Source organism: Falco rusticolus, chromosome 4 (genome assembly GCF_015220075.1).
Source record: "Falco rusticolus isolate bFalRus1 chromosome 4, bFalRus1.pri, whole genome shotgun sequence".
NCBI classification, from domain to species: Eukaryota; Metazoa; Chordata; class Aves; order Falconiformes; family Falconidae; genus Falco; species Falco rusticolus.
The window spans coordinates 89,461,798-89,486,410 of NC_051190.1; the positions used below are offsets into that span (position 1 = coordinate 89,461,798).

General features: G+C 36.9%; 1 protein-coding gene across 8 annotated transcripts in view; it reads left to right on the forward strand.

The window, feature by feature from the left end:
• The window catches only part of LOC119145980 (solute carrier family 12 member 7-like), a 77,490-nt gene that overhangs the window by 34,585 nt on the left and 18,292 nt on the right, over positions 1-24,613 (forward strand). For all 8 annotated transcript variants that reach the window (XM_037382887.1, XM_037382880.1, XM_037382881.1 and 5 more), the window contains 11 exons: positions 1,438-1,568; positions 5,107-5,348; positions 7,786-7,997; positions 9,518-9,685; positions 11,095-11,193; positions 11,901-11,958; positions 14,433-14,607; positions 17,829-17,947; positions 19,117-19,215; positions 21,437-21,556; positions 23,539-23,643. In XM_037382887.1, the coding sequence (XP_037238784.1) occupies positions 1,438-1,568; positions 5,107-5,348; positions 7,786-7,997; positions 9,518-9,685; positions 11,095-11,193; positions 11,901-11,958; positions 14,433-14,607; positions 17,829-17,947; positions 19,117-19,215; positions 21,437-21,556; positions 23,539-23,643 (1,528 nt within the window). The remainder of the gene's footprint in view (positions 1-1,437; positions 1,569-5,106; positions 5,349-7,785; positions 7,998-9,517; positions 9,686-11,094; positions 11,194-11,900; positions 11,959-14,432; positions 14,608-17,828; positions 17,948-19,116; positions 19,216-21,436; positions 21,557-23,538; positions 23,644-24,613) is intronic.

Sequence of the window (24,613 nt, forward strand, 5' to 3'; positions counted from 1 at the left end):
CAGAGTGAAGAATTTCTTCTCAATATTTAATTTAAATCTGCCCTCTTTCAGTTTAAAACCATTCCCCCTTGTCCTGTTGCTACAGGACCTACTAAAAAGTCCCTCTCCAGCTTTCTCGTTGGCCCCTTTAGGTACTGGAAGGTGCTCTGATGTCTTCCTGGAGCCTTTTCTTCTCCAGGCTGAACAACCCCAGCTCTCTCAGCCTGTCTCCATAGGAGAGGTGCTACAGCCCTCTGAGCATCCTTGTAGCCTTCTCTGGACTCATTCCAACAGGTCCACATCCTTCTCGTGTTGGGGACTCCAGAGCTCAAAACAGCACTCCGACTGGGGTCTCACAAGAGCAGAATAGTGGGGGGAGAATTGCCTCCCTTGACCTGCTGGCCATGCTTCTCTTGATGCAGCTCAGGATTTGGTTGGCTTTCTGGGCTGCAAGCATATGTTGCTGGGCCATGTTGAGCTTTCTGTCCACCAGCACCCCCAAGTCCTGCTCCTCGGGACTGCTCTCAGTCCATTCTTTGCCCAGCTTGTGTTGATGCTGGGGGTTGCCCTGAGCCATGTGCAGGACCTTGCACTGGGCCTTGTTGAGCTAAGTGAGGCTCGCCACAGGCCTGCTTCAAGCCTGTCAAGGTCCATCACTTCTTTTGTCTCCTCTTTCATCCTCAATTGTCCCGAGTTGTACAAACATCATGAATTCAAGAGGAGATAGAGGAGAGCGTGCCTTGAGGGGGTTGGAGGGAAGTCAAGATAAAGAGCTTGAAACCTAGAGCCTTATTGAAAGTGCAATGGTACAATGGAAATAAGACTTGTAGTTTGTGACTTAAAAGAAAGATGATGCACGTATATGGGAAATATGAGTGAGAATAATTGAAAAAATCAGGGACAAAATGAATAGTATATGAGTAGACAAGAAAAAGTAATCCCTACCTAGCACTTTGAAATGGTAGTGAAATTAATGCCTGTATTAAATGTGCTAATGGTTTCACATACAGAAAAGAAAAATAACGTACGGTAATAAGACAAATTCTGATTTGTCCTTATCTTGTAAAGAAATTATTCTGGAAGTTTATTGTTTGTTTGTGAACAGCTTGAGGTTAACAACTAAAGATTGATTGGCATCTATTTATACCCGTATATCCTGTTGTTAATTTACTTTTTGATTGTTTTACTTGTGGATTTGTTCTTCTTTTTTTTTTTTTTTTCCCCTTGGTGCTTACTTTCATTTCCCCAGAAAATGCACATAAAATGTATGTTTCAAAGTGAATCTCCCTAACTGCCTAGTTGGTATAGAGATTGAATAGTTTTGCTATGAACTTTTCAATGGAGATGCATGCAGTAGTTATCTTGATTAGGTTGATTGAATTATTCAAACTTTTGTTGTGTACTGCTGTCCTTAATCTGAAGGGCTGGAGTCTTTTTTTTTTGTTGTTAAATTCACAGCTGGAGGCTCTTACTACATGATTTCAAGATCTTTAGGGCCAGAATTTGGTGGAGCAGTGGGACTTTGTTTCTACTTGGGTACAACCTTTGCAGGAGCAATGTACATTCTTGGTACCATTGAAATTTTATTGGTAAGTACTAGTTTCTCTTAAGATTAAATGTATTTGAACTGTTTGGGGAGGTTGTGGAGGAATGTATTTGGCCTAAAATGCATCCTAGTTTGGTGATTTTTAATGTTTTGATACTGTTGTTTCCAGTATGTCAATTTATTCTTACTCTATTTTTGACTGTTAGAAGTCCAACGAATTCTGATCAGCAATACAAAAACAGATAAAGGGCTGTCTGATGTAAGTTTGTTCTACTTAAAGTAGGAACCAAACAGAATTCGGTAACTGATAATTACTAATTTGTGCTAGGTGCAATATATATGTTTTCTCCTCTTCATAACATGTTCAAATAGCAAATGTCCCGTAAATAATGCCTGTGCTACTGTATGCCTACAGAATTGCAAGGAAAACTATTAATTTTAGTAAGGCATGCCTAAAATTCCAAAACTAAAGGTATAGAACTAAACTAGACCTAAAAAACTGGAGATGAAAAATATTTCAGAAGGTTTTGTGGAAAACGACATCAGATCAACAGGTAAAATTTGGAAACGTGTTGAGACAATTTGGTGATTTTGATACTAACTTAAAACTACGACTTTGGTATCAAAAATGACAGTGCCACAAGAATTAATGCAGTCCCACAGTAGGTTGCATGTGAAATTATAGTTGACAGTGCTTGTTTTCAGGGCCTCTGAAATGTCATTTGAGTTTAGTAATGCCAAGTTATTTTAGGTTTGTTTTTTTTTAAAAAAATAGTGTGTTTATAAGTGTGAAGGAATTAATTTCTTCTTTAAACATTTACTTGCATGTGTTCACGGTGCACCACAGCAAACTTACAAAAGGTTTGATCCATGTGTTATGCTGCTTTTGTGTTGTATGTCCTCCTCTCTTTCTAAACAAAAATACAGTTGCACATAACGCTTTCTTTAGGTCATCTTAGACTTGGAATTGAAAAGCTAAAGATTCTGTCTTGAGAGTCAGTTTATCTTTTTTCCTTTGGACTCTTCCTTTATTTTGACTCTGAATGAAGTCTTACTCATTTTTCTTCTTTCATCTAACACGAGAGGGTTTTGGTTCCTTTCCTTGTGACTCACAAATTTTAACAAAGGTGTGGATTTCATGGTATTACCCCTCCTTTGTCTTTTCAACAGCTTTTTTCTTTTTTTTTCTTTTTTGTTTTTTTTTGTCTTGCTGTAACTTCTCAACATATATCTTACTTAACTTTTCCCAGGCTGTATACCTCTGAGCCCTGAATCCTGTAACGAGCTCTTCAGGAGAGCTTCCACTTATTTTGTATCTACTGGAATTAATTTTACATTTTACTATTCTGGTTTTCAGATCATGACTGTAAGACTTTAAATCTGGCACCTACTTACAGTAAACAGTCAACACACCTAGTTGGCTCTATGTTTCTATTAAAAGAGCTGTTTACTCTAGGTAATTATAGTGTAAGTCCTTTTTTAAGCCTTTTTTTCTTAAGGTCTAGGACTCCCCTCCTCCTTCCAAATCAAAGTCTGTGGGCCTGGCATCAAGCGGCATTGCCAGGATAACTCACAGGAGCTTTTCAGCTTCTGCAGTGCTCGGCAGTGCCATGTGCACTGGGGAAAGCTTCTGCCCAGTGAAAGGTTATTGAGAACATGAAAGGCACATTTATGAGGCAGGAATTAAGAATCTATTCCTCCTTTTCAGACTACTGGCTGTGAAATTCCATATTCCTGTAAAGGTGCTTGTGGAAGACTGCCTGTACGGCAGTGGCCCAGCTGCTGTGGCTTTGCTTCATCCAGGAGCAGCCAGACAGCTAGTGGTCATCATACCAGAGACTGTGGGTATGCACAGGAGGTACTTCAGGATTCCTCCTTCTTGTTACTTACTATGACCCATGTCATAAATTCAAAAAAGCCTGGATTTGAAATTAAAGAGATACTGCACACTCGCTACCACTAGCTTCTGAGATACGAGCTGCATTAACACCACTAGTACTGTGTCAAGTGGTGAATTGGATTTGGTGCGCTGCTCTCTCTACGTAAATGCTGACTTTACGTATTGCTAATAAACATGTAGGGTGTTCAGCTATGGAATTTGAAGTGAAAAGTCTCCTAGGATGTCATAGCTGGCAGAAGACCTCAGAACAGGCCCCTGTCATAGCCACAAAGCACCAAGTACTGATTTTGATTTTTTTCTCCACTGAAACACGGGTTATTTGGAGGGGCAGAAATCAGTCAACTGCCTGTGACTTTGCTCAGCAAAAGCTGTGAACAGCAGGGCAACAAAGCACATGAGAAAACCTTCTAGAGTACCTCCATACAGAGCCTGATAGTTCTGCAACATTACAATGTAGAATTTTCTATCAATATGGAAATACTCTATCTGTAATCAGGTTTTCATTTTGCTTTTTTTTTATTTCATGGTGACGTGACAATTTTAATTCCTTCTAGCATTCTAGTAAGTATCAATTTGCTAGATTTAAATTTAATTTACAATTAATTTAATTAAATTTTAAGAAAATTCTGGTAAAGAATTGCCTAAGTCTGTCTTTGTATTTTGGTTCTGGACATATCAGGATAGCTTCCTGCTCAAAGTTTCTTCCTGCCTGTAGAAGTTAGTTTTAAAATGGGTAATTTAACAGTTGTTTTGAAGGAGTGGAGTTGCCTCAAGCCCCAGTACTCCCCTGACAGCTGAGCAGAATAATTTTTTTTTATGTAAAGGTGTTGGTAGAAGCAATAAAGATACCTTTATCATGCAGTGTTGTACACAAACATCTCAGAACTATAGGTCAGAATTTGTCTTTTCATTTGTGTTTATCGGTATAAGTCCTATAAGATGTGCTTCCAACTTTTTTGGGTAGAACCCAGAAAAAAATGACATGAAATTGAGATCTGTAAGTGAATCCTATCTGAAATTACAGTTGCTTAAATTGTCTGTTTTAGCATGGGACTGAGCTTTGTCACATTGATCTTAAATTGTGCTGTTGCAACTTCAGATTAAAAGTTAAAAACACTTATCAAGGTACGATGCTTAAGATATCTTTCTTTGAATTTTATGAAATGTAGTGCAGGGGTGATAGTACTGGAAATGTTTTCAGGTGTTTTTATGGTTTTGATTGACTTCATATTTGGTCTCCATCAATGGAATTATTAATTGGCAAATTCTTCAGATGAATCTGAGGATATATCTGGTTTGAGATAGTGTATATGGTTTATAGTTTTGGCTTTTTCATCCCAATTTTGTTGCTAGTTCCCTAGCCACCCCAACCCATCCCCCTGTCCTTAGTGGTTTTTCCTGCTTAGCAGAGACATGGATTTAAGGAGTGGGAACTTATAAAGAGGAGAGAAGAAGCTGGATCAAAAGCATACCTCATTCTCAAAATACATTTTTCTTCATCTCTGTCTCCCCCTTCCTTTTACTTCTATGTTTTCTAAATGCCCATGGCATCTGGTTGAACTGGTTTGTGAGAGAATAAAACTGATATTGTAACAGAAGTTTAGATTTTGAAGTTCAAGTAAATTGTTCCTTAAAAAGTTTTTGCTATTATATGTGTGATAGTGTGCCATATCTCTTGCAGACCTACATTTCTCCAAGCGCTGCAATATTCAAAGCAGAAGAGGTTGGTGACGAAACAGAGGCTATGCTGAACAACATGAGAGTTTATGGAACGTGTATTATCACTTTGATGGCCATAGTAGTTTTTGTGGGAGTAAAGTATGTCAACAAACTTGCACTGGTATTCCTTGCCTGTGTGATTCTTTCCATCATTGCCATATATGCTGGAGTTATTAAGACTGCTTTTGACCCACCTGACTTTCCGTAAGTGCAGTATCTTTAAGTAGAGTGGGGTATTTAAAAAAAAAAAACCCAACAAAAAAAAAAAACGGGGGGAAGGGAATAGCTACTGTAATAATTTCATCTTTTAAGCTAAAATTCAACATACAAGCACGTTGGCTTCAGTAGTGGGTTTTATGTGTTTTAGGCAATTATGTGCTCATTTGTTACTTTGAAATACCTATCTGAATCTTTCTTGTGTTGTTCATAAGACATGATACTCTGGAAAATTTTCTTTGGTACTTAGTTACTGGCTGTTATTCCATCCACACCTAAAGAACAGGAAGGTATTTTTTGCTGACAGTAAATATGTCTGCTTTATCTAAAGAATTAAACTAAAAATGTGTAAGGTGAAAACTTCAAGAAAACTGTAGCTATGAACCATAGTTATGAAAGAAATATACTTTCAAACTTTTTGTCATGAGGAAATCTTTGAAACTTCCATTTCTCCCTACTTAAAATGGAGACATTGCAGTGTTAAATTCATTTGTGTTTATGAAGGCTTTCTGCCCTCTTGTTAATAAAATCAAATTTAATTATTTCACACGTGGCATATTGCTTCTCACTGCTTCTAACTTGTACTTGTTTTAGCTCATTATTAGCCCACTAAGAATTATTTCTTTTGCCCAGTTATCAGTATATGGGTTGTTTTTTGTACACCATTTTCTGTTTGGAGAGAAGACAAAATGATACTGCTCAACACATTGGCAGAATAGCCTGGTAACTTTTGTTACGAAGTGCCATCTGTTAATGCAGGACTAAAGCTATCCCTTGCTGTGGGATTGTTACAGATTCCATGTTTGAAGTGTTGCTGATGACATTATGAATTGAGCATTAAAGCAGTATTTGATGACTATACTGTAAAATGATAACAGGTCTTCCATTGGAAAAAATAAAACTATATTCAAAACTGTCATTTTTTCTAAAGAAAACTTGAATTTCTAAGAAACTAACTTCTAGTAGGAAAATACTTGCTTTAGTCACCTGTATAGGTAAAAGAGGGCTTCTCTGGATATGTAGCATGGGTAAGACTACCGAGTTCCTGGCAACCTTATTTATAGCAGCTACTGTGCTGTATTATTGTTTGAGCTAAACAGAAGGTTATTTTCCAATAAAAGTTCACATGTTGACCAGTCTGCCTCAACATGAGAAACTCAGTTGTGGTTTTATATTATGGTAAAGCTGATCTGGTGGTGAGCTGGTCACCAAAAAGACCAGCTTCCACTTAAGTGGTTAGTTAGATTGGCATCACTAAACCTCCATTAGCTTTGACCATTGTGCAAGTGATAAAATAAGTTTACCTCATGATCTCCCAGTTGAATCAAACTGGACGAAGTTTCTATGCATTCAATCAATTCACCCTGCTGCTATAGGGTCACCAAATCAATAGCAATTACAAAAGAAAATGAACAAGGCAAGTAGCAAGATGATCTTTTTAGCAGCAGCTTTGTGTTAAATCTGCTCAGCTTCCCTGTGATGCTGTACCCTGAAGCTGTACTGGTGTCCTGGCATCTACTCCTAACTGCTGTCACAAACAGGACATTGTACTAGGTCTGTACTTTGCTTGGCTTGGTATACTTCTAATGCCAGGTGGTATGTTTACTGTTGTTATCAGCTTCTTAACTGAGCTCCTTCAGAATGTCGGATATGTGCTATGCGTTCTTTGACTTACCTGACACAAATGTTGTATTTGCTGTTCAGTCTTTTGTCTTCATAGCTATTCTGTATCATTTCATTATTAAGGAAGCCTGGAATGAATATCTCCTGAACTTTTTTTTTTTTGATGTAGCTTAGTAAAAGTATGTTCCTAGATCCTTAATATTCTTTGCTGTTAGGAATTTGCTTTCTGGAAACTTCTGAGTTTTAGATCTTTTATTTCTGAGTGTTCTAATTGCTTCCAGCTTCATGATTCTTGAATTTGTACTCCAATCAGTGGTTTTAAATTTCCCTGGTTTTAAATCTTGGCTTATTTCCTACCTTTTGGATTTTAGTATTTTTGAGGACCATCTGAAATATTTATGCTAGAAAAAGGCATGACATACTTGCTTAATCTTACTTTTGTATTTTCTTGGTCAGGTTCCTCATTATATTAAATATTACTTAATTTTACTACTTTCTTGTAGGACTGAATGGATCATGATCTCTGTTATTTAGTGGCCAAGCTGCTTGAGTTGATTGTGTTTTCCAAAGATTTAATCAGAAGGCAAAATAGATAGTAATACCTTAAAGTAGAAATGCTTGATTGGTGTTTCAAAGATTATTTATTATTTTATATGCAGAAACTATATAGTGTTTTAGTAAATGCAGTGCAGGGAGTAAGATAAGTACTATAACAGGTTTCTAAAGAAGCTGAATAGACAAAAAATAGTTTAATGCACAGCACTGTATTGAAGGACTGCTGTTTTTATTTTCCTGTTTATAGTATCTGTCTCCTTGGAAACCGTACATTGTCAAAACGCAGCTTTGATGTCTGTGCCAAATTTACTGAAAGCAATAATGAAACAAAGACTACAACTTTGTGGCGCCTATTTTGTGATAGTCCTTTTCTTAATGCTACATGTGACGACTACTTTAGTCTCAATAATGTGACAGAAATTCAAGGAATTCCAGGAATAATGAGTGGAGTTCTAACAGGTGAGTTGGAAAGCACTGTGATTTAAAAATTTTTGGATGTTATTGATTTGGTCTATACTGTTCAGTAATGTACTGGTCTAGCCTGTCACTACTGCTTTAGCTCTAATCTGTTTGTGTGAAAGATTGCTACCTGGAGCATGCTTCCTCCTATAAAGTTTGCATCTGATTTTAGAATTTTAGTATCAAATTTTAATTGGAGTTTTATAGGCACTCTTTCAGAAGCTATTGTTCTATTAAAAAAAAGTGATTTTCACAGCTAATGTGGTGCTGTGTTTTTTTAAAGTGTTTAGCTCTTTTGTATGCCAAAGGCTTATTTCAACCCAAGTGGTTCATAATACATTCTTAAACTCTCCTGAGGGAGAACTTGTTTCCAATTTACAGGTGGTGTGTTGAGGAATGAGGTCCTGTGGCTTGTTCAGTGTGATACAGCAAGTTAGTGATGTGTTTGGAGAAAAGCAGTCTTTCTAGCTTCCAATCTAGTATTTGGGCAGGAGATACATCTAAAAAATGTATAGATTTACTTCTGTTTACATTTTTGTAGGGTTGTGGCAGCTTGGGATTCCAGTTGCATTGGGTAACAAGATTAATTTTGAACATGTAATAGATTGGATTGTATACAAATAAAGAATATTTCTGGGGATGACATGGATGTTCTGATACCTCTTCCCTGCTTCCCCTTAAAATAAGGTTTGATGTATATAAATATGCAACTCTTCATAGGGACACTAGGTAATCACTGCTGCCATAGTAATTAAGTTTAAGACATGAAATATAAAGTCACAAATACTATGTGTTTAGTATTTGTAACTTAGTATTTTAGTATATTAGTATTTCAGTACTTACAAAGGTACTAAATGAAGCATAGGTTTCTGTGAATCTAAACTTGTATGTTTAAAAAACTAACTTAATTTCCGTAATGAAAAACTAATCTTTTTCAATTGAAATGTTTGTAACAAGAAATGTGATTTAGGATTTGTTGTATGCAGGTGCATTTCCCTGTTCTGCTGTCACTGTTGTCCAGGGTTAGTCTGTACAGTGGGTCTCAAAGAAGTCAAGTTATTACTAAGCCGCATTTCTTTTTTGACCTGCTCCTCAAAATATAAGAACAGGAAATAGAAATGTATGCTAAGATTGCCTGAACCTGGAGATAATAGTTTCATTATTTTTTCACAATGCATCCCGATAATACATCTACATGTCTGTGCAGCGTAAGTGGTCATTCTGCAAGTATATTAGAATTTAATTCTATAACTAATTTTTTCTTTAATAAAAGAGAAAACCTTGCATGATGCATACCATATGCTGCTGCACTTCCACTGGCATACAGTGGTAATGCCCACCAGTTACAATTGGTATTGATCATATTGCTGCTGCATTATTGGCTTTATAAGGAAACGTTGGGAATTGTCATGATTTTTGTGTAAGAGAAGCCATCTGATTCATAAGATTATTGCGTTCCCACTACTTAAGTATCCTGAAATGGAGAATGACACTGGCACTTGTTTTTTCTCCCCTTGTAGATAATCTGTGGAGTAGCTATTCAGAAAAAGGATCAATAGTTGAGAAAAAAGATCAGCCATCAGTTGCTGGATCAGAAGAGACAAAAATGAGTGGTCTCCCTTATGTTTTTACAGACATCATGACCTACTTCACAATGCTTGTGGGGATTTATTTCCCATCTGTGACAGGTAGATACAGCTATTTTTCGTGACTGAGTATGTGTAGTTACAGCTGAAAAAAAGATTGTGTGCGTGTGTGTGAATGTTCGTTGCTGACAATGATACTGCTAGTGTTGTCCCAGGGTTTATATACCTGAAAAATTCTGGTGCTACAGACATAGCCGGTGGTTGGTTATTTTAGGGGGTTATAAGACTTAAACAGGGAATAATTTTAAGTGCTATTTTGTTTTCTGGAAAGAAAACAAAAGCTCCACGTGTTATTAAATGCTTATTCAAATTAAGATGCATAACTTTATAATGTTTTAATCTTCAAATGCATGAGAGAACAGTTTAGTATTAAGGTAATGTTTTCAGGTATTCAAGCTGTGAACTGCCTGTGATTTGTTTAAATGTCCAATATTTTTTGCAACAGTAACTAGTCGAGACTTTTGGTTCAAGCTTAAAGGTTAGGTTAGATGTACGTAGCTTTCCTCAGGTCACATTTGACTGAAATATCCAGAGAGATTTTCCTTCATAAGTTCCCGGCTCAGTAATTGCAATATCAAGTAACACAACAGAAATCGGGTCAGAAGTTGTTTACTAGTAGGATACCGGGCTGGGGTGTTCCTTTGCATTCTTGTCCCCTGCTGTTCCCATTTCTCTACTTCAGGCTCTTTTTATCAACGTCTCATCGTATCAGAGCCTGTGGTTAGGGTTTCTTGCATTGTGTGGAGTTTGCCCATGCTTTTGCACTGGAATGTCTTGACATTAACTTCCATGTTTTTGCCTCCAACAGTGGTCAGGGCAATTCTAGGAAAGATGGCAGAATAAGTTACTGTATGATTTTTTAATTATTTTTTTTTGTCCTTCCTGTCACAGTATGTGCTAGAAAATATTTTTGTTCTCCTGTTAAATTAAACCAGGGATGTGTACATGTGATTTCCTAATCATTCTTCTTGTATTTCCTGCCTACTCTTTTTTTATTATTATTCTCTATTATTTAGTTTATTGATTTGTTTGCATATCTTATTATCTACTGTCTATTTAATAGAAAGTTAGTGCATTTGGTCACGCTGGCTAAAATTGCTAAATCCCCATTAGTTTGTAACATCCATCCCCAACATTTTGCTATTTCTGTGTATTTCCCCATTTCAAAAACAATTCTGAAGTTATACTTGAGAAATATTTTTTTTTTATCTGTCTCTTTCCCGAGTTTCTGGAATTTGTTCAGTCAACAAAGGATGGTAACACAGATTTCTGAATGTAGTTATGAATGAAAGTATAGATTGAGGATTTTTGCGGGGTTATAATACATTTCTGTAGCCTGCATTGATAATGATGTTAAATCACACTTTAATAGAATAGGAACATTAAAATTTGTTATTTACAAGGAGTTAGTTTTAATTGGTTTTGACATATAAATTTAATCTCTTTTTAAGGTATTATGGCAGGTTCAAACAGATCTGGAGATCTTAAGGATGCTCAGAAATCTATTCCTACTGGAACAATTTTGGCTATTTCAACGACGTCTTTTATTTGTATCCTTTATGCTGTGACTCCTTTGGTTTTTTTCCCTAGTGTGCATTCTGTAGGTATAATAGCATAGTTTTTTCATTGAGATGTCATTAGTTACCGGAATATAAAATGAATGGAATCTAAACTGAAAATAAATATTTTGTATTTGTCTAAAATACAAATAATACTTATAAATAGTGTTTAAAATCTGATTTTATTTTTATATATAAATATTTATATATACATTTTATATTCCAGCAGTGCTTCAAATTCCAAGATATAGTTGATGTTTTTAGTGATGGGATGTAGCTGTTTTTAGCTTCATGCATCAGCTGGAAGATTGCTTTGTTGTTATGCTCAGCATAACCACTGAAAAAACTTAAAACTACCAGCAATAGAAATTGTTGGTCATTCAATACCTAGAAAACACAAATGCTTATTTGTACGAGAGAAGTATCTGTTCTGTTGCATGATGCATGAACCGGCTGCTTCCAATACTTAACAAATCAATTGTATATCAAATGCAGTTGTAGAGAACATAAACTAAAAAAATTGCAGCAGGGAAGTTTTAAAAAAAACAAACCACAGAACAAACAAAATGACAACCACACACACTAAAAAAAAAAAAAAACGTTTGTCATGGACACTTTCATCCCTAGGTGAAAAATTGAATGTTTTCACTCTCTATGTATATGATTATAGTGTAATCTTCCTTCAGTCTCAGTAATAGATCTCTCCTGTATAGTGTTGTTTGGTGCCTGTATAGAAGGTGTGATACTAAGAGATAAGTAAGTTGTATTCAGCTTCTAATTTTACAGGAAAATGTTTATGTTAATAGGACTTTTATTAATGGCTCTTCAAGGAAATATCTGTGAAACATTTTTCTTTCCCTTAGGTTAAAACCTATTTTTTAGGAAAATCTATTTGTGAAACTGAGATGACTACAAAAATGGTCAGGTTATTAGGCTGTATCCCTTCAAGAAGTAGAAACAGAATCTAAGATAAATGTTTGAAGTGGAACTGGCTGTAATAAAACATGCTTAAGAAAGGAAATCATAGTTACTACTTGTGGAGCTGATGGATGGGGGTAAGGGGAGTGGCATTACTTGGTAGAAGTAATATACTACTGAGGAACAAAAACAGAAACAGATTGACACTTACATGACAAGGAAAGTTCATGAGAGAGACTGCAATGCATCATCAGGACTAAGATTTCCACTGGATTTATGACTTCGTTGTAAAGTTTCAGTTGTAGATCAGGAGTCATGTCAGTTTTCACCCATGTAATATTTGTGGATATTTGAGGTGCAATATGAAGCATGATGGGAATAAATGTAATGGGAGATAAGCATGAACAGAATTTCCTGATCTTGATAAATTACCACCTTGGGAGAAGCTGAGTTGACAAGATGAAGCTGTTGGCAGGTTTCACGTTTGTTTCCCTGCTGGTATCAGGTTCTCTTTTCTACTGAGGCCCAGTTTGCTCTTGGTGATAAAGCAGTGGCATTGTAGTATTGTTTGAAAAGTGATGGAGGTGATGTTGAGACAACTTATTTGAAAACACAGTCTTTTACTCTAGAAGGAAAACCATAAGTTAAAAGCTGGATTCTGATTAAAGCTAATACAAGAAGCAGCGGGGAATAATTTTTACTTTAAAATGGTATTGCTGCATATGGGAAAATCTCAGATTTCCTTTTCTTCAAAGTAAATGCACAAACCAAATCAAACTGATGCTTATAAAATAATAAATGAATTATAAATTGTAAATTAATTCAGAACCAATACCTCATTAACTCACATTTTCCAATGTAACATATTTGAAATTTACTGGGGAGGGGTGGGAGTGGAATTTTGCATGCTCTGAGTGCAGGTGATCTGTCAGTAGAGCAGGATGCAGTGGAGCAAGAGCATTGAATCAGTGTTCTTCCCTTTCTACTTCTGCCAGTTCTGTTAGGTTGGATTTCAGGCAAACAAGTAAAATGTATCTATCTTGGTCTGATTTGAAGACCAGAGGGTTTAGGTTTTTTCTTCTCATTATGGATTGTCACCTCTGCCATGGGAAAAAGTAGGTTGTACATCTTTCTGTCTTTCATCTTTTCAAGTTGGTCCTACCCTCTGTTTAATTAAAACACAGACATTATAATTTTAATTAATTAAGAATCAATGTGCAGCTGTATAAGTGTCGTCATAGAAGCATAGTATGTTTTTTCCCCTACATTTCCAAAGAGTTTGGTTTGCTCTTTTTCTGTTTGTTGAGAACAGCATGTAGTCATGCATCCAAGCTTGGGCATATGCAAAAATTTGAACACTGGCTTATTATATTAACCTGATTTTTAAATTTCTTGACCCTGCTTAAGAGCAGATCTGAACAGTCATAACACATGCAACTTTTCTTAGTCTGTAACCTTCTATTTTCTCTGGGATTTATTTTGAAGAAACTGAAAACACTGCAGGGGGAGAGGCAGGGGGGATCTATGCTATCACAGTGTAGATAGTCTTAAAATAGATTTTTGGCTGCTTACTAATAAAACTAAGATGAACTGCAGGAAGATTACCCGCTTTTAAAATAAACATCAGTTTGAGGGGAAGGCAGAGCGGAGGGGAGAACCTTTTCATAGTTTACCCAAGATGTCCATACATGAGCATGAAGTTAATTACCAAAAAAAAAAAAAAAAAAAAAGGCAGTGTCATTGGATGGGACATTCAAGACTGTAATTAAAGCACCTTTTCCTGACTTCCATCTGCTTTTTGCCATAGTCATAAAACAGTGCATCACGTAGCTTGACAGTCAGAAGGCAAGTGGATAACCTGAGGTGGTTGTGTCTAGCAGTTTCTCCTTTACAAAAGGAAAGGCTAATACTCTGATTTGCCAGTCTCCTGCTTATGCCCCAGGGTATACCTGTATTACTTGTAGAACAGACTTCTGCAGTCACAAGGATTTAAAGGATGCATGTGTAAATACTTTTGATATTGCTGTTAGTTCTGTAAAGTTTGCCAAGATACCTGTAAACTGTTATGTGTCTACTTAGAAGCAGTACTTATAATGAATCAATTATAGCATGTTTACTTTAAAACAGCACAATAAATAGAAATTGGTTGGGAAGCCCTCTAATGCATACTGTGACATGGTGTTTATTCTTGAAAAGTGCTGCTGTTCAAAAAAAAATGGAAATGTGGGTGTTGAAGCTATATTAAAAGTCATTTTAATGCTTACTGATTTCTTTTTTTTTTTTTTTTTTTTTATTCCTCCCTCTTCCCTAAGGTTTGGAGAAGCAGTTAATGGAAATCTAGTGGTCGGTACATTGGCTTGGCCGTCTCCATGGGTTATTGTAATTGGTTCATTCTTTTCAACGTGTGGTGCTGGTCTCCAGAGTCTCACTGGTGCACCCCGTCTGTTGCAGGCCATTGCAAGAGATGGCATTGTACCATTTATTCAAGTAAGAATTATTTTTTTTCTTTACTGTGCTTCAAATATGGCTTATGTTTTGACAAACACAATGAGGCATTGTTTCTGCTATTCCTGTTGAACTGTGGGGAAAAGATTTGGAGCTCAGTTCTAATTGTGTATAATAATAGATCAAGCTATTGTAGGACAGAATTGGAATGTGGTTATTTCTGTGCAATGCAATTTAATTATTTTTGTTCTTGCACGTAGAAGGTAGTGGCTCAAAGCTGAGAATATAAGTCTTCTATAAATGGAAATGAATGAAGTAAGAAGCAACTAACTACTGAACTTCTTGACTCCAGGCTGTGTTTACAACTTGTATTTGTGAGCAAAGTTGATTTAATCTCACTATGGAACTCATATCGTAGAGATACAATTCTAATTCTTACTCATTTTTGTAAGCTAAATGAAGTCAACAAAGGTGTAACAATAGCGTTCTGTCCCGTGACTCTGAACATTAAGATTGTTCTGACATCCCTGTGCATGTTTTAAAAATAGTTCCTTTGAGAAAAAATTAAGGGAGCTAGCAAACAAAGATGACAAGAGGAGTCTTGTTGGAAGTTATTTAACACAATTTCTGGGCTGCATCTGCAAAAACTAGACAACTAGACTTGAGTAAAAAAAAAAAAAAAAAATTCCAAAAGTTGATAATGTCTAAACAACACTGTGGTTTCAGTGCTGAAGTTTGGCATTTGAAAGCTTATCTCAAACTGCCAAGAATAGCCAACAGTTGCACAGCACAGCGATAACCTGCCAAGAACAGATTCAAATGCAAAGAAAAGGATTATGTCTGAGTAACTATGAGTATTTTGGGAACAGAGTTAGGGGACCGTTGTCAAATTTGGCACACAGAAAGAAATTGACACTGAAGGTAGCTAGGACTGAATTTAGGAGAATAGTGTGTTCTGTGTGGAGAGAGTCCTGAGGAGGATTTGGAGTACTGCTTTGTTTTTGTGTATCTCTTTGGGAGGTTTATATCATTATTTTGATACCTAAGTTATGTGACCAAACCTATAAGTATTCCCTACTTCACCACACTTACCTCTAGAGGCTTGATCAGAAGTGTGCTCTAGGTCACAGTCTGACATCTGAGGTCGGTGTAGTATGTTATGTTAAAATGGGCTATTACTTGGTGCGTAGCTTAAGACTCCATTCAGAGATACCTATAATCTGTCTCCAGTGAGGGCTAGCTATGGAATAGCAGCAGCTTGGTTTGATTCCTGAGTTGCCTACAATGAATCAGCACATTGATGTGTGACTTGAGGAGAAGATTCCTCAGCGAGGACGTGCCTTGGACTATTAGGAATGCTGGATTAGCTGGAGAATTTGAGTGGGGTTGGGGGGAAGCATCAGGGAAGGGGTATGTGCAGAATATGTGGGAATGGGAAAATGATGAGAGGGGACTTGTGAAGAGGGGGAAGGAGTACATAGGGAATGGGTTAGAGGAGATGGTTGGAAAAGTCGAGAAGCAAAGCAAAATGGAAGAGGTAATGCTTTGCAGAGGGGTTGTCTTTTGTGTGTGGTGGATTTTTTGTTGGTTTTTCTAAAGGCAGATCATACTGCTGTTGCCAGCTTTTCTCCTCGGTCTTTAATCACTTGGTTCCATGCCACTGCTTCCCTGGTCTTTCTGCTAGTGCCTAGTCTCGGTAGGGCTGTATCCTTGGTATTTTCTCTTAGGTCTTTTTCCAGTCTTGGGCTGGAGGGCAGAATGGTCACTGGAAACATGCTAGTATGGCTACAGGAGCCCAGGAGGGTTAGTGAATCTAGAAGTAGACAAAAAGACAGCAGCTGCTGCTTCTGTAGCCTCTCTGCTGCCTGAATGTTCTGCGAGCAGCACTGTAGCAGTGCTACTGCTAGTGGGAAATGCAACTGCTGCATCCTCAGCTTGACTGGCTGGGGCTGCTCTGCACGTACGGTATTGGCAGCTTGTTCATTGAGAAAGTTCTATCACTGTTCCCTTGGTTTAAGAGCACCTTTTCTACCAGGGGTGGAAAAGATGTTGAGGATGTGCCAGAATATTAAACATGATGATGCTTTGTTTCACAGTTGAGAGCAGTGGCATGTTCTCTGACTTGCAAGATGTATCTGTAACTGGAATACACTAAGTGTCCTGGGGTGGGGGGACAGAATCATGATGGAGTTTGACTTGTGAGTGGGAAGGGACTGTAATGCAATAAATTGTAAATGCTGGGTTGTGTTGAGAGAGAAACAAAAAATTTCACTTTTGAAGTAAAAATTTGGTATTTGGTTAAAGGGTGACAGTATGATTCTGTCTTATCGGGGTTAGATCTAAAAGGAGTGAAGAATTGGAAGAAAAAAATTTACATAGTTTGGGAAGTGAGTGACAGGGAATCCAGGATAAGCAGGATGTTTGAAGAAAGATTTGAGACTTGAAAAGTGCTTGCAGTTTTGGAGTGATATAGCTGCTGCATGGTCAGTTAAGAAAATGAATGCAAGGAGATTAATATAGGTGCAAAAGTATGACATGTTTAAGAAAAAAAAACAAAAGATGAAACAGGAGCAGAAAATACGGCATTTTAATGCATTGAAAGGAAGATTGGTGGATAGCAGAAAGCTAAGGGAAGAACACAGTATGGAAAGTGAGTGAGGTGAAGAATGCAAGCGTTTCGAAACGAAGCCATTATGGAAAATGGGAGTGAGGGTTTAGTCTTTATAATTGTATGGAGGAGAGTAAATGCAGCTGGAACTTCAGGTGAGGCATTGTGCCATCTATCACCAGTATAGCTGGGTAGAATTCTCCCCAAAGGAAGTTATCACATGCAAAATGATTTTTTGGGTGGGCTCTGTGCAGGATCATGGGCTTACTGAAGTCCTTTTCAAAGATCAATATTTGTGTTTGTAAATACTGAGTTGAAGCCTGTTTTATGTTGCAAAAAGTACTACCTTCAACTACATTAGCTTTTTATAGACTAAGCATAAGTCTCTGATGCATGTGGATTTCAAGTTACTTAGGATTATTTCAACAGCAGCTTCAATAGAGCTTTAACTTTATGCTTGGTTTATCAAGTATTTTTCATATTGGAAATGTGTGGTTTTGCAGTTTTGTGCTTTTTGTACTATAGTTTACTTCATTATCCTTTGTAACGAATGATTGTTCTTTCCAGTTAAGAGTTTGTTTGCGATCTGCATCACATTTCATAACTGTGTATTGAACAGTTTTCCTTATTCTTACTGTTTACATGAATTAACTAGGTATTTGGTCATGGAAAAGCAAATGGAGAACCAACTTGGGCTCTGCTTCTCACTGCTGGTATTTGTGAAATAGGAATTTTGATAGCCTCATTGGACAGTGTAGCACCAATTCTTTCTATGTAAGTGTGAATGTGGTGGGTTTTGTTCTTTAGTATTTTATTTTTAAAGTAACTAATTATTTCTCTTTTTTAAATAATAAATGCTAGATTTTGTTTTCTAACAAGTTATATTCATTCGATCCTGGAGCTAACATGAAACAACAAAATGTTTTGGCTGGAACCAATTTCTAGGCACAAAAAACTCTTTCCATGACAGAGTTCTCAAATGCTAGTAAAAATATGTTCAACTTGTAAAAACCTGGATTTTAAAATAAAAATTCCTGCTATCTTAGCAGGTGCCATCTAATAGAGACACACAAAACAATGTATTGTTTTAGGGTATGAACTGAACTTTATTTTATTGACTTTGTCTTGCAAGTTTGTCCCGTGTGGTACGGGTTGACCCTGATAGGCAGCTCAGCCCCACACATCTCTCACTCCCCCCTGCCACAGGGCAATGGGGTGAGAATCCAAAGTGCCAAAGTGGGAGAACTCAGGAGTTGAGGTAAAGACATTTTAATAGGTAAGGCAGAAGCTCTGCACACAAGCAAAGAAAAAATAAAGGATTTGTTCACTATCAATACGCAGGTGCTTAGCCATTTCCAGGAAAGTAGGGCTTCACCATGTGTAACTCTTACTTGGGAAAACAAACACTATTACAAATGTCCCCCCTTCTTCCTCATTTCCCCGAGCTCTTACTGCTGAGCATGATGTCAGGCAGTGTTGAATATCCCTTTGATCAGCTGTGTCCTCTCCCCAAGACTATGTGCTGGCAGGGCAGCTGGAAAAACAGAGGTGGCCTTGGTGCTGCGTGAGAACTGCTCAACGAGAGCTACAACATCCCTGTGTTAACAGCACGGGGTTGGTTGCAAATCCAGAACGTAGCACCATATAAGCTAATATGAAGACAACTAACTCTATCCCAGTCAAAACCAGTACACTGTGATTGTCAGTTGTTTGCTATGTTTTCTGTGAAATCTTTGAGGCTTTGTATTATGCTAATGCCATATTTGAGGCCTAATATTCTACAAGTATTAATTTTGTCTATGTCTTGTGTTCTGTTGGCCACTGTGAACGCAGTGTGCAAGTTCCTCCCCTTTTTTGAATTGTGTTCAGCCTTTTATTGCAAATCTGCTAGTTAATTTCCTATTGGAAAGTGTTCTTAGTGTTCTTTTTTCCTCTATTAACAGGTTTTTCCTTATGTGCTATATGTTTGTAAATCTGGCTTGTGCAGTTCAGACGCTTTTACGGACTCCCAACTGGAGACCTCGTTTCAAGTATTACCACTGGTAGGGAATACTCCTTCATTCAGAAGAGTTAAAACTAATTATGCAGCCCTAAATTGTTGATGTTTTATTATTGCAAGAAAAATCTCTCTTTTCTGATTTAAATAAGGTGATTCATTCACTGAATACTCATAACAGCAATGGTTTTTTTCATGTGCTTGGAATAGGGCTAGGAATAGCTGTGATCACAAAAACGTGGTGGGTTTGGGAAGGGGCTAGAGGATGACATTTAGTATGGCTTATAAGCCAAGTTCTTCTGAATAGATGAGAATGAAGATGAAAAAACGTATAATCTGTCTTTTATATATTGATAAGGAGAACTGGTGAAAATGTTCAGGAAGGTTCATGTGATTTTCATTTTGGTTTTGTAGATCTTACTGCATAACTAAAACTTGTACAGAAGAAAAATCTTATTTATATACATCATTTGGCTCTTTAATGATACGATCACTGTTTTCAAAATATATCATGCTTTGGACATTGCATTTGATAACTGAAGTAGACAAGTGGATACTTGACAGTCGTTAAAGATCAAATATACAAAAAATGTGTGGGGGGTGTTTTTAATTAGTTTTTTTTTTAAGCGTTCAAACATTTCAAACTAAGATTGGGAAACTTTAATTTTTACCAAATGTTAAAAATTACTTATGTTTGTTTAATTAACGCTAATTCTGTTGAGAGATATTAGTGCTGAAATGCCTTGAAGACTAGAGCCTTTAGGAGGTAAGATGGCCTAACGCTAGGATGTAAGTCGCTTATTATTTTTTTCTTTTAAAGAATTGAGTGAAAATGAAATGTCACTAGTTTAGCCCTAAAAGATCTTTTTGAATCTGCTCGGTAGGCACTTAGTATTTTGGCACATAAACCTTCAAATACCTCAGAGCCTGTCTCCCAATCTATCACTGCAAACACCTAGTAGTGTTTGCAACAGCAGGAAGGAAAATGGGGGACTGCTGTCTTTTGGTGGGTTTTTTTGTTTGGTTGGGTTTTTTTGTTTGTTTGGTAGGGTTTTTTTGTTCCACCTCTCCTGAGCAGTCTGATTGTACCTCCTACTGTACTTCCACAAAGTAGCTTAAAACTTAAGGCAGGTGGATAAAATGGAGGTAGCAAGATATACGGGATGGACCGTGATGAGGAAGAAAAAGCAAAGGGTTGTGGTATGGCAGCAGCAGAGTTTGTAACCGTTAGGCAACAATTCTTTTTTAGCTTATTTTTTTTCCCCAGATTGATCAGTGAGCCAACGGATGACTCAGTGTGTGACTGTGTAGTCGCTTCTTGCCAAAGCAGGTGTCAGAATGCTTGGCCAGAATTGGGATGGGACTTTATTTTTTGAGTGGGAGTCTTAGGTTGGCTAGTTCAAGCATGAAAGAGCAGCTGCTGTTCTTTTAGACATTTAGAATGATGTCCTCAGAAATGGTAGAAGGCATTTCTTCGGTTTAAAACTGGACGTGTTTGGACTCAATACTTGGCATGGTACACAAACTCAAGGTACCAGTCAAAAGCTGGGTCTGCCAACACTCTGTCAATACAATGGCAGCTAGCTCTGATTTGGAAATGGGGTGAAAAGACATTTGGGGTGTTACATGTGACAAAAACTATTCACAAAACTGTCTGGTTCTGAGCTGACTTACATCTATCTTGAACAATAGCATAGGCAAACCAGGCACATAAACTTTAATCTGATAATGCTTCTGTAATTTTTTCAGCTCACAATTATTCTTTCTTTATAGTCTTTGAAAGATTGTTTTCTGTGTTATCTTCTACTGTCCTGTGTTCTTTCTGAAGAGATGGGCCACAGTGGAAGTGGAGAATGAGTCAAGTTTAATTACGTAATCAACTATTTTTGCTGGAAGTAACATAATGTTGTTTACTATTGTTTAAGAATTTATTTTTTTTTTAGCTTAAATTCAAATCGACTCTTAAGTGATAGCAGTGTGTTTTGAAACTGATCTTACTTGGAGGTGCTGATAGAGTTTCAGAACTGACAAGTGCAGTACATCTATTGTTATATCTAGTTCAACTGTATTATTTATGTTACACAAAGTTTGAGAATGTAATTTTCTTGTAAATTAAAATTGGGACAATGTATTTTTATTTATATAGTAGCTATGAAGTGGCCTTTGAGGAAGAAAGGCCTTTCTGGGAGTTAACTTAAATAAGAAATTGACTTTGTAGAACATTCGCATGCCTATTTAAAAAAATGGAAAAAAATGGTTTCTTTTAGGACTCTCTCATTCCTGGGGATGAGTTTATGTCTTGCCTTGATGTTCATTTGCTCTTGGTACTATGCTTTGATTGCCATGCTAATCGCAGGATGTATATACAAATACATAGAATATAGAGGGTAAGACCATATATCTTATTTATTCTATATATAATATCTTTAACATTCAGCAAAAAGCACTTTTGTATAACATAGATAAAACTGAAGTAATAGAATTGAGAGTATTCCTTGAAACAAGGTAAGATCCCATCTCTTAAGGGCTGTAAGTTTTCAGGTTCTAATTTGTCTGGAAGCTCTGTTCCAATCTTCTTGACAGCCAGAACTGATCAAAACAAGAACCAATACAGCTGGGAAACTTCCGTCTCAGCAGAGGTTATGGTACTTCAGGAACATCAGCTTGTAATATCAAGCAACAACTATTAAAAACCTGTTACCTTAGAATTAACTTGTGCTAAAGCCCAAAAACTCTACTCTTGTGTGGACTTAAGCACTTTTTAGAATGAATCATACTGAACAATCCTGAGCACCCACTGAAAATTATTTATTTTCTGAAGGCTTAGGTAATCTTTAAACTGCAACGTACTTTTGTATTGTATGCATTTGACAAGGGCTACATACAAAGTCAGACCTGTAAGAAATGCTGTGCAAGTAGGAGACTTAAAGAGCATGCTGGAGTTCATTTAAAAAACAAAACACCACCACCCCACAACTAAACAAGGTATCCAAACACTAAAGGTGGTTATGATCAGTAATGTGTGTGCTTTCCCTTTCTAAGGAAAGATACCAGATGCTGAAAGATTCCAGTCAAGAAAAATAGTAAGGCTTTGGAGAAGGAAATTGAAGCGAGGCCAGCTGTTTTGATGAGTGATTAAGCACAGGTCTTAAGTGGATCAGTTGGTATAAACTGCTCCACCTTGTGGGTTCTCCATCTTTTAATATCTCCATTTCCAGATTAGATGCTTTCCTGGTTTATAACAGTTCCATTTATTGTGTTAATTACAAGGAAATTAACTTGCCTGTTTTAGCCAGGAATTAAGATCAGGTGATAAGTTCTGCTTGTGTGTATGTGTGTAGGATTGCACATACATGAAGTTATATGTACATCTAAATTCATATACAGGCTCTACAAATGTTGGCACATAGCCAGCATGTCTACCCGGGAGAACAAGTTCTTTTTTGCAGTTTTCTGCCTGCCTTTACAAATGCAGGAGCTGATTTGGCAGTGGGCAGAAACTTACCCTGAAATGTTATAAAATCTGTTCTCTGGAGACAACCCCTATTTCTGTTTTAATTTTTGGATAACTAAGTAAAAGAAACTTACATGATTGTGCTGTCTGTCAGGGTACATTTTAATTGCCACATTGTTCTTTAATAGCTTTTAAATTCAGTTTGGCTTATTTCATATAAATTCCAAAAGAAGGCTAGAGGTAACAAAAGTTCAGTAAGCATGCATGAATGGAAAAAAAGAGGGAGGCGGGGCAGGCAAGTGGGATGACCCCTTGCCATAGTAGAATCCCCACAAAGGAAAATAATGTGTTAGCCTAACAGTTTGTTCTTGTTTGGTTGGCCACCTGGTATATAGCACAGCTTTGTGTTGGGAGAAAGAGGAGTGGAAGAAGTATGGAAATTGAAGGTGGTTGGGAGGGCAGATAAAGCTTTAGGCTCACCCGGGAGAGAAGCTGGGAAGGAAAGGAACTGGAGAAAGCTGTGGTAATGGTGTTTGGGGGGCGGAGATAGGACACAGTAATCCATGTAAAGACAGCACTCATTCTGCTGCTTTAAAAATTATTACTTTTAAGTAGCCCTCACTTGTTCATTCCAGTGCTTAAAAGCAACTTAAGTAGCTTTTGAGGTACCACCAAAATAGACCATAATGACTATTAAGTACTTAATAAATAGTTCTCTTGATGGGACCTGAGACTGTTTCATCTTGGTTCATCTTCATTCTTGATTTAAATCTGCAAGATGAGGGTTTTTTTTCATGCATTCATGCATATAAGAGCGTTTATTTTTATGTTCGTTGTCCCTTATGTGAGCAAAATTTATTTTATTTGTATAAATAAATGGGACCGTGTTAACTGAATTTCTTCTGCACCCTGAAGAGCGGAAAAAGAATGGGGCGATGGAATCAGAGGGCTGTCTCTGAATGCAGCTCGCTATGCTTTGCTTCGTGTTGAAGATGGTCCTCCTCACACCAAGAACTGGAGGTAGGTTCTACTCCTTCCAGGGTCACACAGGTCTTGAAATATGTAAATCTGTTGGGAGTACTTCTGGTAAAGCTAATGGCCAAAGTGAAATTCACCATTAAAATAGTATTTTAACTTGAGGATGGTGATGATGTCATTGCATTAGTAGCATTTTACTGCAGTAGAATGTGACATATGGTCAGCATGTAATCAACTTGGGTGGGAATATGGGCAAACTAGCTTGAACTTAAATCCATGTGGTGTTGACTTAGTTCTCCAAAGTGCAGAAGAATATTAATGTTTAATTATTTATAGATTTTCAGAGGAACAGTTATCAGTCCCGCTATCTCTATAGGAGAAATGCTGCAATTCCATAAGTGGGTGGTTTGGGGTTTTTTGCTTTTATATATGTTCCATCTGAAATAGATTGTTTACAGAGGATCCATTATTTGTTTAAATTAATTTTTTGTGGCAATCTTTTATATATATATATATCTATATCTATCTATATATCTTCATTTAATAGTAGCACTTTCTAAATTGCTTAGATATCATTAAAACAAAAATCTTATGTTGGCTGTCCATTCATATGTAATGGGGTTAGATGTCCACAACTATTTTTGCAATATAATCTTTTTACTTGTTAATGTATCAACTTTCTCAAAGCCAACACAAAAAAATTACCTAGTATTTAAAATGAAAGGATGTTTGCACACTGTCACTTATGATAAGTGTAATTCAAATCAGAACTCTGATCAGTTGAATGCACAAAAATGAGATTGTTGCCAAATGTGATACTTTAATTGTAATTGCTGCTCTGTGATAGTACCCCTGGGTGCATACACATACCATGTGCTGTTGCCCGTCAGTATAATGGCATTATTTTACCATTTGTCAATGGGACTGATGCACATAGGTAGTTATGGAAAACATGAGCCAGTGCTTTTACCTGTGTCTGAACTGGCATCTCGGAGGCATCGATGTAGTATCT